Consider the following 17,500-nt stretch of genomic DNA (forward strand, 5'->3'; position numbering starts at 1 on the left):
GCCTCAGCAAGGTAAAATTGCAATTTATGGTGAAACCTGTAACAAATCTTCATCCAAATTCTCATTCTTTACTATTCTAGGGGTAATACTAGCTTCTCATTTCTACTTCATTCTCTTTCAATGGTACACTTTCATTTTAAATTTAAAAATTTGCCCATATATACCTTTTAAACTAGAACAATTTATTTAAAAAAAATTTAAAACTACTGATTTCAACACCATTAAAAGTGTTCCCAAATTCGAAGAAAGGAGCAAAGGCAAATGCTGAAGTTTTTCTCTCATGGCTAGTAACAGTAAACCACTATACCCTTATTTTCAATATATAGCAGGGATAATATATTAGGCATGAGATTTGGAAAGAAACGAAACTGCGAATAAGGATGAATGAGAAGGATGGACAAGATATCTATTTCATGTTTACTGACAATGAAAAAACAAAAGATATAAGAAGAATTTAGCTACCATTTTTATTTTCAAAAAACAATTAATTTGTTTCTTCTAATCATATAAGTTTTAATCTAAGAATATATGCATTATATAGAAATAAATAGAAGCAGCTACTTGCAATGATTGGGCTCCCAGAAAGAGAACAGCTCTCAAAGTGAAGCCTGGAGGGCTTGGTGCTGACTCACATCCTGCTTCTTTAAGATAAAGGCTACATATAGTAATCTCAGAATTCCTGTGTCCACAAAATTAGTTCTCAGACACCTTCAAATGCAGATGTCTTTCTGACTTTGGAAGAGTTACCCTTTTCCTGATGTTAGTTTATTTGGCTTCTTGAGAATAAATATTTCTGGTTTTCTTAAAGTCACATCTATTTTTTTTCTCAAAGACGAATATTTCTAGTGTTTTTCCTGAATCTCAGAGGGGGTCTATGTCACAAATATCAACATCTTAAACAACATCATCATCACTGTCCTCATCAAATTTGGTAAATTCATTATGAAATATCTGCCTAAGGGTAAATATATTCCAGGGAGACCTAAAAATGTTTGCTTTTAACTACACTCATTTCTTAGTCATGGTCATCTAGATTGTCACCTCCTTCCATTTTGACAGAATGGATCTCTAATTCACCCAAGTAAATTCTATTTACTTGTTGGAGCCAAGATGGGTTATTTTCTTCTAGCTTTGGAAGAGAAAGTTGATATAATAGAAATATCTGTATAAAGATATTTAAAGATGATGAACTAACATAGAGTCCCCTGTTGCTAGTATATTCTGTGCATCCTGGGATGACTGAGAAACCGAATGCAAACTCAAATGGGTTGAATGTCAACTCTTTGTGAGAAGAATACAGTCATGCAAGTGGTCTTTCTCATTCATAGAAATGAAAACTCTAGATAAACTGCCGCTAATAGATTCATTTAAAGAAGACATTTATATGATCATCCTTCTAAATTTATATTAATATAGATTAACTGAAAAAGGCTAATGATTATTCCTATCTATTTGTATTACGTTATTTTTTTTTCTCTTTTACTTGAGGACAAGATTATGTTAGGAAGTCTAAACAGATAACTTTATATCTCTACTTATTTTCCTTAAAAAATGAACCTTTCAATCACTTAGATACTTAAGATATAAGTGATTTCTCTTCTGACTTATTTTCCTTAAAAAATGAACCTTTCAATCACTTAGATACTTAAGATATAAGTGATTTCTCTTCTGACATATGTATGTTTACAGAGATGTAAACATACTCTGAGATTTTGCAATGACTAGGTTGAAATGGGTTTGAAAATTCACAAAAGGCTATTTGTTTTAGACTCTTTCTCAAGAATTTTTTTTTTTTCTGAAAGCATTCTAAGAACATTCTTATAACCCTATTTTACTGACAATATATCTTTAAAGCGTAGTCCTGAAAAGAGCATTATTACTTATGTTCAATGAAAACAGAAGAATTTGTATACCTGTACTAAGGCAGAAATTCTAGCACTAAAACAAGAAAAAGCTATGAGATCAAAACATATCTTTAGAGAAAAATTCTGGAGGGTTTGTTATATGGTACTAAGAATTGTCTTTATAGGTTGGACTTGGGACATTTTTTCCTTTGTTTTCCTAAAATTCTATAGTTCTCCTGAATCATAAGTGTTATTTTCAAAAGAGGAAAAAAACTTGTTTAAATTTCAAAAGTTAATATTCATGGAGGGGAAGAACAATTAGAAACGCGAGTTCTTTCCTATTTAAAAATTAATTCTGAACATGAATTTTTGTCAAAGCAAATTTCACATGTGAATAAAAAGACCATTAATTAAACGACCATTAATAAAATACCACTAATTAAAAGACTACATATAATATGTGAATGAAACTGGATTTATAATGCATTTTAGCTTTTTAGCAATACAATCCAGAATATTTTTAAATAATATATAATCAGGAACAAATTATTAATAAAACAAAATGCAATCAAGTGTCAGATTTTAGCATTAATCGTAGGTAAACTGAATGTATTTCCAGGAATATAAGCATTCATGTTGGGGAAATAGTTTCATCGGATATAGAGTTTAATAATTGAAATATTAAGTTCTTTAAAATAAAGAAAACTGAAAGTACATATTGGGAGTTTATTATATGTTTAATGCTTTATGTAAACAATCTATGACATGAACTTATACCTCCAGTTTACTTATAATAAAACAGAAGCCAGGAGAGGTTAAATAAATCTCTAGTGAGTGTCAGATGTAGGGTTTTATGCCATGATCTAGTTTATACATTTAATTATTATGTTAAAGTGCATTGCATCGACTCAACAATCCTTTATATTTATTATTAATGCTGCTTTCTGATTCTTTGGTCGTTAGTTATTTTCGTTGTAAATTAAAATGAAGGATAAACTTATAGTGTTCTGAAAACACACAAGGGGCCTAAAATGCAAATTAATTTATAGTGTAGCCTCTAATTAGCTATAATTACAATATTTAATAATGAAACATCTATCTTTAGAGATAAATTGTTTCACTGAACTCCACTAGCACTACAATATGCTAATAACAATCAAAAGCATTATTCACATGCTGTCAAGAAATATAAAAGTGCGTATTATTGCCAACCCTGAACTATTCTTCCAGTAAAACAAATTTAATATGGAACCTGAGTAAAAGAAAAATAAATTATGTAATTGTCCATAATTTGCCTCCACTTAAGGTAGCATGTCTTAATCCTACAGGACACTTTCACTCATACACATGTGCGCACATGTGAAGACACATTCACTCATTTGGAAAGTTTTTCATTTATGAAACTATTAAAGAATTTTTCTGAATACAGGAGGTCAATGAAAGTACTCACCAGTATGCATTAGACATTTAAACAACTGCAGGCACTGCCACAATCACAAATATCACAGCTAAAAGAGGAATTTTATCAGAATCTGATCCCTTTAAGACTACGACATTAAGCAGTAATGTTTAACTTAGTCATATTTTTAAAGGAATATTTTTGAGGAATCTATTATAGTCAGTTTGCAATTATCACCACCTACTAATGAGCTTTAAAAGTTATTTTATCCTTTTTCCAATCTATGTAGGGTTAGTGGGAAGAATATAAAAAATTAGGAATGATTTATGAATTGTGTTTGCTCCTTGTGAATTAGGCAGGAGGAAGTGTTAAGATTATTGAATATCAGAATAGCTCATGACTTTACATTTTGTTTGCTTCTAAGGAAGAACAACAGTTCTGTGTTGTCTTTAAATAAACATATAAGCATCAAAGATTGCAGCAGTAAGTAATAATAAACCATATTTTGCTTTAGGATATAATGAAAGAACCAACTTAATAGCTACAATGTGATGTCTTAAATCAACTCTTAAGATCAAAGAACAAAGTGATATTACTGCTATTTGGAGTTTTGAAAAAGAATAGGAAAACAAATGAACAAAAGAAAATTCAGCTTACCAAAGGTGCTAATAGGTATAAATTTTATTTGCAAAAAGAAAGGATAGCTTCTCCTAAAAATGAGATTGCAGGGCATGAAATATTAAAAATATGAACAGCCAAAGACAGTCTGAATTAAGTAGAAACTTCAGTGTATTCATCTGTAATTAATGGACAATTATAAAAATAAAAATAATATGTATTTTTTTATATATTTTATAGTTGAACTCCTCAAAGAACAGTAAGTGTGATTAATAGATCTTTCTTAGCCTCAATGCTAATAAGTATAATTTCCTCAAATAATTTCCAAAGCAGAAAATCTGGATTTTTTGTTTGTTTTAAAAATACCAAATGGTGCTTTTATTCAACTATTTATATAAAAGAAGTTAAATTTTTATTTTAATTTTTTAGTCTAAGAAATACATTATAATTTCTAGATGATAATTTTAATAATATTTATCTTAGCCTATTTTTTGTATCCAAAAGTATGCCCTTCAATTTGCTTCAAATTGTTGCCTAACCAGTGGCTATAAGCTCTTACAATGACAACTATTATCCATTATCCAGCACTTGACATGCCAGCTCAACATCACTATATTAACTGACTGTCAAATTTTCTTATTCCCTGTGGGGCCTTCTCTCTTAAGATTGATGAGGTGCAACACAGTGTTTAAGCTGCCTTCCTGACTTGACAAACAGCAAGAGTGGTCCCTGCACAAAATGAAGGAGGGAGGGTGAAGGAAGGAGAGAACCACTGTGTATCCTAGAATAAAGCAGCCTCACATGCTTGCTTTCCAAGGCAATTAAAACTTTCTTTCTCAGATTTTATATTTCACTCAAACACAGAACTTACTCTTCACTTAAAGGGCCCCAAAGCTTCACTGGTACATATTGAAAAATGTAACAATTAGAGAGGGATTGAACTTTCATCTCTCAGACATTTTAGAGACTCTCAGATAAAAGTTGCTGCTCCTTCCAAGTTTAAATACACTGAAACTCTAATCGCTTCTTAGAATTCCCCAAATGGTGGCATCACTTACTTTTTAACTATTCAATTCACTCTGGCAGAGCTAGGGTAATAAAACTCATCATATTCTAATTTTCAGACAGCTTGATAGAACCAATGTTCTTGGTATAAAGTGTAATGAGGTACTTTTTTTCCCACAGGAAAGTCTTCGACTCATATGCTCTGATGCCAACTAGCCTTCACATCTGCTGTTTCACCATTGATAGCTGTAACTTGGCAGGCCAAACTAGTGTCTGATGAAGCAGCTTTACTCAAAGGAACCATTTTATTTCTTGCAATGGGAACATAGTAAAATGGTGTTGGTTTTCTGTAGGCCTTATGCAAATCCCTGTAATAAACATAGGATCAGGTCTCGCATACAATGAATTGTGTGTTAGGATAGGCAGAGAGAATACAACTTTCTTTGGTAAAAATAACCGCCTCAATATGCCAATAAATTAAATGCATAATAAAAAATTGTTTTAAATATTTATTTAAAACATGATGAATTAATATCAAAATCACATTAGATGCTGATGACTATAATCTTATTTCATTAAATACCAACCTTATTTCATTAAATAAAATACCAACCTTATTTCATTAAATAAAATATTACCATTTAACCTAATGTTAATCATAATCCATTATCCACAACCAGTATCTTGACATCATTAATAACATTAAAATTTAGAAGAATTAGAGACATGATATGGCTACAAAAATCTTTGCTGAGATATTTCTTTTAGATTTCTAGAAAAGGTGTCTGATAGCAAATAAAGAAAACATTAACCCGAACAAATGAAAATTTTAGTAATAATATTATTAATTTAAACTGACAGCTCAGATATGTCAGGGTTCATATAAAGATTTTAAGTTTTGTTTCATTTAATTAAGTAAATAGAAAAATTAAAACAGTAAACTAAATTATCCACAAACCTGAATACATGAAACAAATAAAAATTTCAAAATGAAGTTTCTATTTATTCTAAATAGCCATAGAGTTATTACCTAATTAGTAACTTACAAGCACGTTAGCAAGAATGAATTTTTGGCTCAGAAGCCTAAGTATATTCTGTTTTTCATCATCTAAGTTAGAGCAGAATGTCACATTGTAGGAGCATTTTTTTTTTTTTTTTTCAGTTTAGATCTGCAGGGGGACATTGAGGAATTCTAAAGTGGTACAAAGGAAGACATAAATTAGAATTGTGTAATAATTTGTCCCTAATAGTATATATAGGTGCATTTTTTGTTCCACAACAAGGAAAGGAATGACAGTGGTTTACCAAATATTATAGGATACTACAATAAACTCAGGCAAGGAAACTATGAGCCCAAACTTCAAATCATTGCTCAGAACCTAACTATATATACCTATAGAGTAAGGCACTTCATGTCTTCTTAATCTCTTTTCCATTAGGTAAACACAAAGGTCACAGTACAATCCTTCTAGAATTCTAATATGTACCCTATTGGTCTCTTCTTTAATTTTCCCTACCCTCCACCACAGTAGAAGAAACTGCAGTAAAGGCTTATAAAGAAAAGGTGAATTAATTAACACATCAGATTCCATAGAACATATATTTTCTCAACATTTATTCAGAGACACAAACAAAAGTCAGGGTTTACCCCATCATACTTTTCTGAGAAAGGAGAAAGCTCTAACCTTCTTTATCCCACTACATGACAAATCTCAGGCAGATCTATAAAGAGCCTCCAGGAATGGTGTTTAAAGTGAAGGTATAATTAGATTATTTACTCTCAGGAAATCTCTGTTGGAAAAGTCTTTAAAGACAGTTGAGGTAAAAAATTCAAAAGAAGTAAGAATGTGATCAGTTTATTTTATGCCTGTGTTTGATATTTTGTGGGATCTGGGTTTCAGAGAAGAAAAATGGGAAGTAGATATAATCAGTTATTAATTATTGATGCCCATAATGAAAATATTATTTAAATTTGAAATTAAATTAACTCTTCTTACACAATAGAATCACCAGAGGAGGTTATAAAAAATTCAGATGCCCAGGATCCTACCTTGAGATTTTTTAAATTACTTAGTCTACAGAGGGGCCTGAAGCCTCAGTATTCTCTAAAAGGTCCTCAAGTAATTCTAATGTTCTAATGTATAGACAGGGTGTGACTACTGATTTAAACAAATGGAAATTTTAAAGATGCTTAAAATTTAGCAGATGGTAGCCCCAGATAGGACAAAATAATTATCTTACCCTTGAAAAAAGAAAATTGGTGTAAAAATCAAGACTATTTCCTCATTTATCAGAGTGATATGATTGCTTGTTATAGACAAGACTATATTTCCATGTGCTATACATGCCATTCAGTCCTACTGGTTGTAGCACAGCTATATCTCCTACGACTTCAGTAGATAAAGACTGGGCCCATAAGTTGAAGTAGTGCTCTAAGTGGAGATCCTGGTAAAATTATCAGTATCACTAACTTTGCTGGGCTATGGTCTAGAACTTATGATGCTTATGTAGCAGGGTACAATCTATCAACAAATCAAACATTTTAGTCACAAAACTTTGATGATAATATACCTATGCTCATGTTAATACCTTTTTTTAAAATTAGTTTCTAGGCATTAGGCATAGAGACAATATCCCCATATGAGACTCAAAGCTGAAATTTGAGAACTTTTCCACCTTAAATTACTGAGGAGAAATGGAGGATGTCATTACTAAACATAAATTGACTCCAAGTAAAAAAAAAAAAAAAAAGCCTACAAGCAAAGCTATGCGGTCAGTTAGTAACACAACTCATACACAATTATTTAAGAAATAATCTCTGTACTTATTTTAGTACTATAATAAATTTCTAATTATTATATTGTCAAAGAACTCCTTCAAGATAATGGTAGAAAGTGATTAAAACATGTATAATAGTAAATATGGTATGTAATGAAGGACATACCCAATTTCTATCCATGTGCATTATTTGTCTAAATAATCATTGAACCTCTTCTTTATTATGACCATACATAACTGGAAATTTGCTATACAAAATATAAAAGACATATAAAGTGTAAGTTCACTAATGCATAGCATAGTGATTGTAGTCAACAATACTGTATTATCAACTTCAAAACTGCTAAGAGACAAGATCTTAATTGTTCTCACCACAAAAAAGAAATGATAATTATACGATGTGATAGAGATGTTACCTAACACTAAAGTGCTTATCATATTGCAATATATAAGCTTATCAAATCACACATTGTACACTTAAACTTACACAATGTTATATGTCAATTATCTCTCAATAAAAATAAACAAAATAAAGTGAATTCAAAAGTAATTTTAGATGATCTTTCTTCTAAAACTATTTTGTCAATTTTCTGCATATGCAAAATGTAACTTTCAAAAAATTTTATCATGAATACAATAAGAGAAAAATAAACACTAATTTCATAAAACACTTTTCTATGTGAAAAGTACAGTAAGGAGCCATTTTGAGAATTTACTCTTCTAACGTATAAATCTCTTCACAGTAAATGTATTATACTCACATTATCACCACTGTTCTAAATATAAACAATAAGTAAAAAATCGCAGAAAATAAAAAGATATGAGTAATGTCCAATGAATGGTATATGATTCTAAATCCATTTATTAACTGCATGCAGTAAACTGCCAACTTTTTACATTTTATCCATCAACTAAAAAATTACTTATGTTCTTTTGGCCTTTAAAAAGCAAAACTCACTCAAGCTTTCAAGGAATCATTACAGGCATGCCGCACAAGCAATTCAGGCTTAAAAACCTATACTATCACCCCAGCATAATTTAATTTTAGAAGACCATTGAACTGATAAGCTCAGAATAAGGAGCAGACTATAAAGAACATGTTATAGCTGTATTTGCCCTAATTGCTTAAGGCAAATGTTTTAGAAACTTAATCTGATCAAATAGTCAAGGTCATATGGGTGAGCCAAAATGACTAACACACTTAGCTCTTCTCAGTAGTGATGGCTATGCCATAATATCTTTGGTCATTACTTTTATTGTTCATACTATGAGTACCTTGGTTATTGCTTTTATTATTAACAAGTCACTTAACCTCTCCATGGCCCAGTTTCCTCATCTGTTAAATGAGCATAATAATAATTGCTTTCTACCTTCCTTACGAGTGAAGATTAATGAGCTGGCATTTAAAATGTATTTTGAGTTCTCCTAAAGAGGGAGGCTATGCATAAAGAAAAATAGAAGAAAACAAACTATATTTATTGCTAGAAACCAAAAGATAAAACCTTTCCCTCCAGATGGAGTAATCTACTTGTTTGCATTCCTAATACTATCCAAATAAATTGACTTACACTTCCAAATAATTTGACTCTTAACCCAAGGTTAAGATGGAAATGTCATAAAGTGCTACATATTTTGAAGAAATGTTTTTAGCTCTCCACGGAATAGCAAAATTTTGAAAGTAATCACATACATTCTATCCAAAACCCTCTGTCATAGGTGTTCCATAAATTAATTAAATATTCATTGTTCCAGTAGATAACTGTATAGAATATGATAAAAGAAGTGAGTTGCTACCATAAAAATGGAAGTAAATATATAAAACTGATTAAGGGTCACATAGCGGATGATAATGACATCATTAGAGGAGAATGGGAAAATGGGAATCTGTGAATATAGGGGCAGACAATATTTTTAAAGTATGCCTTGTAGTAACTTGGAAGATAGAAAATGCATGAATAATCTTTTAGACTTGGCCCCCAAAACATCCAGGCAAAATGGCAAAATATTCAAGGTATCAGTTAGTTATTTTAGCTATGTAGAATAAGGTAGTATAAGAAAGAGATCGAATATTAACAAAGAACAACAAAGAAGATAAGAAAGAGAAGGAGAAGGGGAGGGGAGGGAAATAATTTAAAAGAACTGGGTGGTTTCCAAATAATTTTGAGGAGAAACAGAGTTAGAACTTGCATGGTTCAGTAATAAAAATGTTTCTAATCTTCAGTGTCTCCAGCTAGTAAAAGTTCTCAAAATTGTTTCAACACAGCGCCAGGCCTTAATTAAAGATCAAATTAAGTATGTTGCCTTGAGGTGCTTTGTTAAGACCCCTGAAAAAGCTAAAGCAATGCCTTGTAGATTTTCTTCTCTGGATAAAGAGCTTCTAGCTCAAAATAGCAATAATTAAGTTTAGAGAGAAAGGCCTCTTAAGAAGAACTATGGGTGTGGTTTTCAGTGGTCTCCAACCTTTTTGGCACCAGGTACTGGTGCTCCTTTGAGAATCTAATGCCTCATGATCTGAGGTGGTGCTGAGGCAGTGATGCTAGCACCAGGGAGCAGCAGGCTCACCCATCACTCACCTCCTGCTGTGCGGCCTAATTCCTAACAGGCCACACACTGGTACTGGTCTGTGGCCTGAGGGTTGGGGACCCCTGGTTTAGATTATAAATGGACTCAGATGGATACATTTACAAGCCATAAAAGTTTAGCAGAAATGGTACTGCCAGAAGAACTGCCACCCTGCTATAAAAGAAACAAAGTCTATTCAAAATGTAGAAAAGTCTTGGGTCAACAAGTTTAGAAGAGGAGGACAGCTGACTTGTAAGCTAACTAAAGGTTTACATTAAATACCACTAACAGGTTTGGGTTTTTTAAGTAACATTATTGTGCCAATCAATAATTAATATAGCCCAAGCCATATGCAGAGTCTGTTCTGAGAACTTGAGATCAAAGTGTGGATGATATAGATTCAATCCCTGTCCTGCTGCCCAGTGTAGTGTGGTTACAGAGGAACCAAACAAATATAGTTTGGTAAGTATTAAATTGCTTGCTGTTCTGAGTACCTCACTTTATCTCATCATATAGGCATTATATCATCTTATATCATCACAAGAATAAGAAAGATGAGGACAGTACAATAAGATATTTAGAGAGAGAAAGAGAGCGAGCAAGAAAGAGACTATATTCATACAACTTTTCATACAATATATTGTTATAGTCTTTCTACTTTATTATTAGTTATCATTGCTAATGTCTTACTGTGACTAATTTATGAATTAAACAGGTATGTATTTATAGGAAAAAAACTAATGTATATAAAGTTTGGTACATATCTCCAATGTTCCAAGGGTAAGGGAATACTGCTATATACTATTTCAAAATACAAAGACTAGAAAAGAGCTTTTAAAAATTGCTCCACAGATTTTTTTTAATTTCACTTATTAAATTATTCTCTCTTACTGACAGCAATAATCAGAAGAATGAAGTAATTTAAGTTAGATAAACATAGTGTGATCTCTCTTAAATCTATTCCAAAATTGTTTATCCAATTGTCAGTCTTAGAAACATAATTGACTTGACTATGGTTAAAATCATTCTAAATTCTGAATTTTTTAAATTAAATTTTAGCCATGTATTCTAAAAATACTAATATATATAACATCTATCAAGCTTTTACCTGGTGCTTAGTATATCACCCAGAACTTTTATTTAATATTCAAAAAATATTATGAAAATGGTTCTGTTAGTCATTCTTATTTAGAGATTTGAAGTCAGAGTTTTCTAAGAAGCAAGTGTCTTACCTAAATGTAGTCAACAGGAGGTGAAGCCAGGAATTAAGCTCTGGTTTCTCTGATTACATAGTTTTTTCATTCTTAACAACTATTCTAAATTGTAGACTCTATGTTTTCAGAAATATTAAATGATTTAATAATAGATATTTGATGCCACTTAAATGTCCTTTTAATATGTGGCATAATTTTTGTAATAACCATAAAAGAGGACATATATCTCCTTCAATATCATCTTTCTTTGGAAGGACAGTCTATATTCGTATATGTGTAAGGCAGAGATTTCAGTTAGACCAAGTCCAGGAGGGATCTTATTGAACTTGGAAAACCTGAGTCATGGTTGCATTGAAACAAGGTGATTCAGCATCATTTTGTAAAACATATGACTCACTTTGAAAATATAAAGATTCTCAAAAGAGACCAAAACACTTACAGGCTCTAGCTGAGTTATTTTTGAGCACGTAATCTATATGTATTCATTCTCTTAATCTTTATACTTCAGAGAGAAAAGAATGTGCTTGTTGCTTGGCAACATTTTACATAGTGTTCAGCCCTAGGGTAAAATTTCACTTCCACTACACCAAGTTCCCAGATTCCAAGAAGGAGGTTTTGAGTCTTCCTTGTTTTTCAATAAATTCCCTGGCCCTCAGCTATTTTATTATTTAAATATGATTAAGATAGAATAGATAACCCAGAAATAAATCCATGCCTATATGGTCATTTAACCTACAACAAAGGAGGCAAGAATATACAATGGGATAGAGACAGTCTCTTCAACAAATGGTGTTGAGAAAACTGGACAGATACATGCCAAAAAATAAAACTGGATCACCTTCTTACAACATATACAAGGATAACTCAAAATGGATTAAACACTTACATGTAAGACCTGAAACCATAAAACTTCTAGAAGAAAACATAGATAGTAAACTCTCTGATACTGCTATTAGTAATTTTTTTCTGATATATCTACTTGGACAAGGGAAACAAAAGAAAAACAGTAAACAAATGGGACTACATCAAACTAAATGGTTTTTGCACAGCAAAGGAAACCATCAACAAAATGAAAAGAAAACTTACTGAATGGGAGAAGATATTTGACAAGGGGTTAAATCCAAAATTTATAAAGAACTCATACAACTCAACAAGAAAAAATAACTAATACAATTAAAAAATAGACAGAAGAGCTGAATAGGTATTTCTCCAAAAAGGACATATAGATGGCCAATAAACATATGAAAAGATGCTCAAGGTCACAATTGATCAGAGAAATACAAATGAAAACCACAATGAAATATCACCTCATGCTTGTCAGATTGGCTATCAGCAAAAAATCAAAAAACAAGAAATGTTGGCTAGGATGTGTAGAAAAGGGAAAAATTATACAGCCACAATGGAAAACAGTATGGAGGTTCTTCAAAAAATTGAAAAAATACAACTACCTTTTGAGCCAGTAATTCCATTTTGGGGTATTTATCCAAAGAAAACCAAAATACTAGTTTATAAAGATCTATACACCCCTATGTTCACAGCAGCACTATTCACAATAGCCAAGATAGGAAGTAACCTAAGTGCCCATCTATAGACGATTGAATAAAAAAGTTATGGTACATACATACAATGGAATATTATTCAGCTATTAAAAAAATGAAAGCTTACCATTTGCAATGACATGCATGAACCTAGACAATATTATGCTAAGTGAAATAAATCAGACAGAGAAAGACTTTTTGATTTCACTTATAAAAGGAATCTAAGAAACAAAAGAAAAGAACAAACTGAATGAAGACAGACTCATAAATACAGAGAACAAACTGGTGATTGCCAGAGGGTTGGGAGTTGCGGGGCTGGATGAAAAAAGTGAAGGGATGAAGAAGTACAAACTTCTTGTTATGAAACAGTCCTGGGGATTTAGAATATAGTATAGGATATATAGGCAATATTATTGTAATGGTTGTCTGTAGTTCCAGATGGATGCTAGAGTAATTGGGAGAATCACTTCATGGATTGTATAAATGTCTAACTTTTTTAAATTTAAGAAATAAAAAATGAAAACAAAGAACATATTGATGATACAATACAGTATCTATTGTTTACATGGAATAACCCTGAAGAGTCACCATCTTCTCAATTTTGAGCTATTTTGCCCATCATGACTTACATCTATCCTGGGAAGAATGTGTATTGAGTATAAGGAATGTAGAAATGAAAAAGATAAAACTGTTCTTGAAGACAATATATACTCATAAGATCAATGAACAAAGTCAAGCATGTTCTTTGGAAACAAAATTATTTAATGTTGTAGAATGGCTATATAACTGTCTCTGTGTAGACTGAGGACTTACCCCTTTAAGGCTGGGTATCGTGAACCAGCTCTTCTTGGTTGTAGTAACAAAACTATACCATTCTTTAAAATAATTTTCTAGAACTGAGCATTCCAGAACAATTAGCTAACAGCAGGGTCTTGTTAAATTAGTAAAAACAAGATGGAAATTTCCTTAGAAATCAGTGCCTTACGGTGCTTCCTAGAGTGTCTGTATGCATTAGTGTTAATTAAGAAATAAAAGAGTGGTATCAGATGTAAATAGACTGTACGCAATAGTCCCTGGTTCACTGCAGAGTTTCAAAATGAGCATTCAATTGCTTCAATTCCAGATTTCTAGGGAATTTCTTGAAAATTTCATTTCCATTGGCTAATGTAGGTATACAGTTTAACAAGCCAAAATATGAAGTCGAAATTGGTATCATTTAGGGCTACACTAAAATAACTAAAGAAAAACCAAATTTCAACATGTCCTTTTAAATTCTAGTTTCAAAAGTAAGAATTCGGCATGTGATAAAGTTATCAACATAAAATTATTGTCAACTTAGTAATTATCATTATGTGGTTTTTATTATGACTAGTGTACATTCCAGAAACCTTCAATTCTATAGAAAGAAAGTCTGTGCTGTTGGAAACAGAAAGTTGTTTCATGTCTATTACCTCTGGGTGCTAGAGGCACCCTCACATGTGAGAAAGAAAAACAAGAAATAAAAGAGTAAGAAAAAAAGTTAATAATAAGGAAAAGTGAAGGTAGGCAAATGATGCTGCAGGGAGCAATTGAACTAAGAAAAAGAAAAGACCGGAATACTGGAAAGACTGAAAAGGCAAAAAGGGGAGAAAATAAGCTTTCAGCTTTAAAGATGTGAAAAGGGAGAATTTTTAAAAATTGATTTTCTAGAAATAAAACTTTTTTGTAATATATAAGAGCTTTCAAACAGGATATTTGAGTCTTCTGCAAAACAAAAATAATATTAAAACTCAAGCATTTGTGAAACAGAAATAATCACTTCTGGTATGAAATCACTTGTGTTATTTTACAAATTCAACTTCAAAAGTCTCTTGAATACTGTAATAATTTAAATGCAATACGTATTCACTGTCTGCAAAGTTATTTATACTAACAATGCATATTTAGCAATTTCAACAGTTGATTTCTTTTTTTAAAAAGTGAATAAGAAAAGCAATCTCTATTAATTATAAATAGTAAATGGGGGAAAATCGATCAATTGCAATTAACATATTCAAATAGCACCATACTGATCATAATGCTTTACTCATATTTAGATAATAAATTTGAATAAATAATAATATTTTCCAATTAAATGTAAAATATGTATCCATGCTTTAATCTAGCCATGTGAGATATTCACTTTGAAAATAATTAAATTTTAAGAATGACAAAAATTTGATGAAACAATCAAATTTATCTCATTCTTTGGATATTTAGAGTCCTCTAGAACGCTAAACAAAAAGTTAATTTGGTTTAGTAAGAATTTTCACAAAGAAAATTACATAATTTTTTGCCAAAACTGCTGTTTTAAGTTGTATAAAACCCAGTTCTATAACTCCAACTAAACTATAATCACCTTGAAAGTGAGAATTAGATTATATTTACTTCAGAATAAGCAATACATAATGCAATTTCTGGCACTCAACAAGCACTTGATGGACATTTGATGAAAGAATTTATTTTATAGCTTGAGTCAATTATTTAAAAAAAAAAGAAAAATATCTAACACTTGTACTATATATTTAACTGCCTGTGCATTTGTGTCAAGTGAAAGAAAATACCAATGCTTATAAATTTGCCCAACCTACAAAGAAATTAAAAATATTTGGTAACATATTACAGCAGTTATGAAGCAATACTGACTCGCTAAAGTGAAATTTGGTACTCTGGCCCAGTGAGATCAGCTGGAATAAGGAGAAGAAAGGGATGATAAAGAGGAGAACAAACATTCTATATGCCAGGAACTTGGTAAAAGCACACTTTGCATTTAAATTTTCCACAGGGCTGTCCCTCTGGAAACCACTGCAAGCTCAATAGGGTAGCCCATTTTCAGATTCTGTGCCTCTCAGAATATTAAGTGGATGAATGTATAGATAACAAGAACTATTTCTGTTTTTTTTTTTTTTCTTTTAACCCTATTTCCCTTCCTTTTCTGTAGGCTTCTGAACAAATAAATCTTGTCTCATCTTAACAGAAAGAAATGTATAAATGGGGAATATTCTTACATGTAATCATTTTATTCTTCTAGAATAAACAAGCCTTGTATCAATTTTTAATAAATATATTACTTATTTGTTTTACATTCAAAGATAAAATCATGTTGGGGGAAAAAAAATGTTACTTTTAGGTAGATTTTCTGCCAAACAAAAATAGAATACTTGTAAAGCCGAAACTCCTTGCCATTTGCAAATATTTTTAAATGTTTTGCCTTCATGGTCATATATTTTGTTGTATATCTTTCTACCCGCTCAAGTCTATGCTATTGATAACATAGTGTTGTTACATTCTTATATTCATTGATAGAGAAATATTTGTTTGCACTCTATCATTTTAATACATTAATTTTGGATAACCAGTAGGTCTTACCTTGAAAAATGTCATAGTTGCACCATCCTCCACCGCGCCGTACTCTATCTTGGTTTGTTTAGCTAAATCATCGGCAGAGTCAATAGGGGATTCCATCCGCTCCACTGTCAGAAAGGCGGCTAAGTTAGCAGTATACGAAGAAATGATGATAAGTGTGAAAAACCACCAAATGCCTCCCACTATCCTGGTGGACAGCGCTTTGGGCATGAGCTCAGAACCTAACAGAGATTTGGGGGAAAAGGTGAAACGAATACAGAGAATTTGGTCAGCAGTCAGGTACTTTTGGTGACAGTGGCAGAATGGAATCACTGTGTAATAAAAACTTAAATCATAGATTTACATATTGCTTTAGAAAGCAGCAACAATCATTGGGAGAGCAGAGGGTAATTTCAGTTAATAAGCAGTCTCTTAGGACACTTGTGGTTAAGTATAGTGACAGGAGACTCAAATTCTACTGGAGACAGTGCAAAGTAACAATTAAATATTAATGAGTGAAAAACCTTTATGCAAACAGCATTAGAAGGAGAAAACAAATCTTTCCAGTTTATAAACCACATGTATAGTTTTTCATTTCCTTGTTAGAAGTGTGGGTTTTAGAAGAAATGATTTAACGTATGTTCGGATCCATTGTTTAGAAAGTTTTACATAAAGTTTTATTTTTCATGTTCATGAAGCTCTAAACTTTTGTTCATCTTGCCATTTAAAAAAGTCACGTTGTATAAAATAATTTCAATACCCATGTTTCTTGAGATGTGTGACTTTAGTCCAGTTTTTATTTCAAAATAGGGTAGTAAATTATTTGCTATGTATAAACTAATGTCTCCTATCACTATAGTTGGCTTTAACGAGGTATATCAAAATAAGTAGTTAAATTGTCACAAATTTATTTTCACACACATATATATATTTCATAAATATATTAAATATATGGCTGGAGTTGCCTGCTCATGGTATTAATAAGAGAATGGGATCTGAATTATATTTTACTTTTTATTATTATTAATTTTAATTGATTTAGATTATAAAATAAAATCCTAACAATTTTAAAAATCAAGTCTAATAGTTTTACCACATTATTTACATTATATACATTATTTACATTCTTAATGTTGAAGTTAATACATATCAGCAGGTATTATTTTTTATTAAAAAGTA

At 31.3% G+C, this 17,500-nt stretch overlaps 1 protein-coding gene across 3 annotated transcripts in view; it reads right to left on the reverse strand.

Moving 5' to 3' along the window:
- GRIK2 (glutamate ionotropic receptor kainate type subunit 2) overlaps positions 1-17,500 on the reverse strand; it is a 580,378-nt gene that overhangs the window by 98,938 nt on the left and 463,940 nt on the right. For all 3 annotated transcript variants that reach the window (XM_011360720.2, XM_011360721.2, XM_011360722.2), the window contains exon 13: positions 16,346-16,563. In XM_011360720.2, the coding sequence (XP_011359022.1) occupies positions 16,346-16,563 (218 nt within the window). The remainder of the gene's footprint in view (positions 1-16,345; positions 16,564-17,500) is intronic.

The sequence above is a fragment of the Pteropus vampyrus genome, unplaced genomic scaffold (assembly GCF_000151845.1).
Source record: "Pteropus vampyrus isolate Shadow unplaced genomic scaffold, Pvam_2.0 Scaffold58, whole genome shotgun sequence".
Taxonomy (NCBI): Eukaryota; Metazoa; Chordata; class Mammalia; order Chiroptera; family Pteropodidae; genus Pteropus; species Pteropus vampyrus.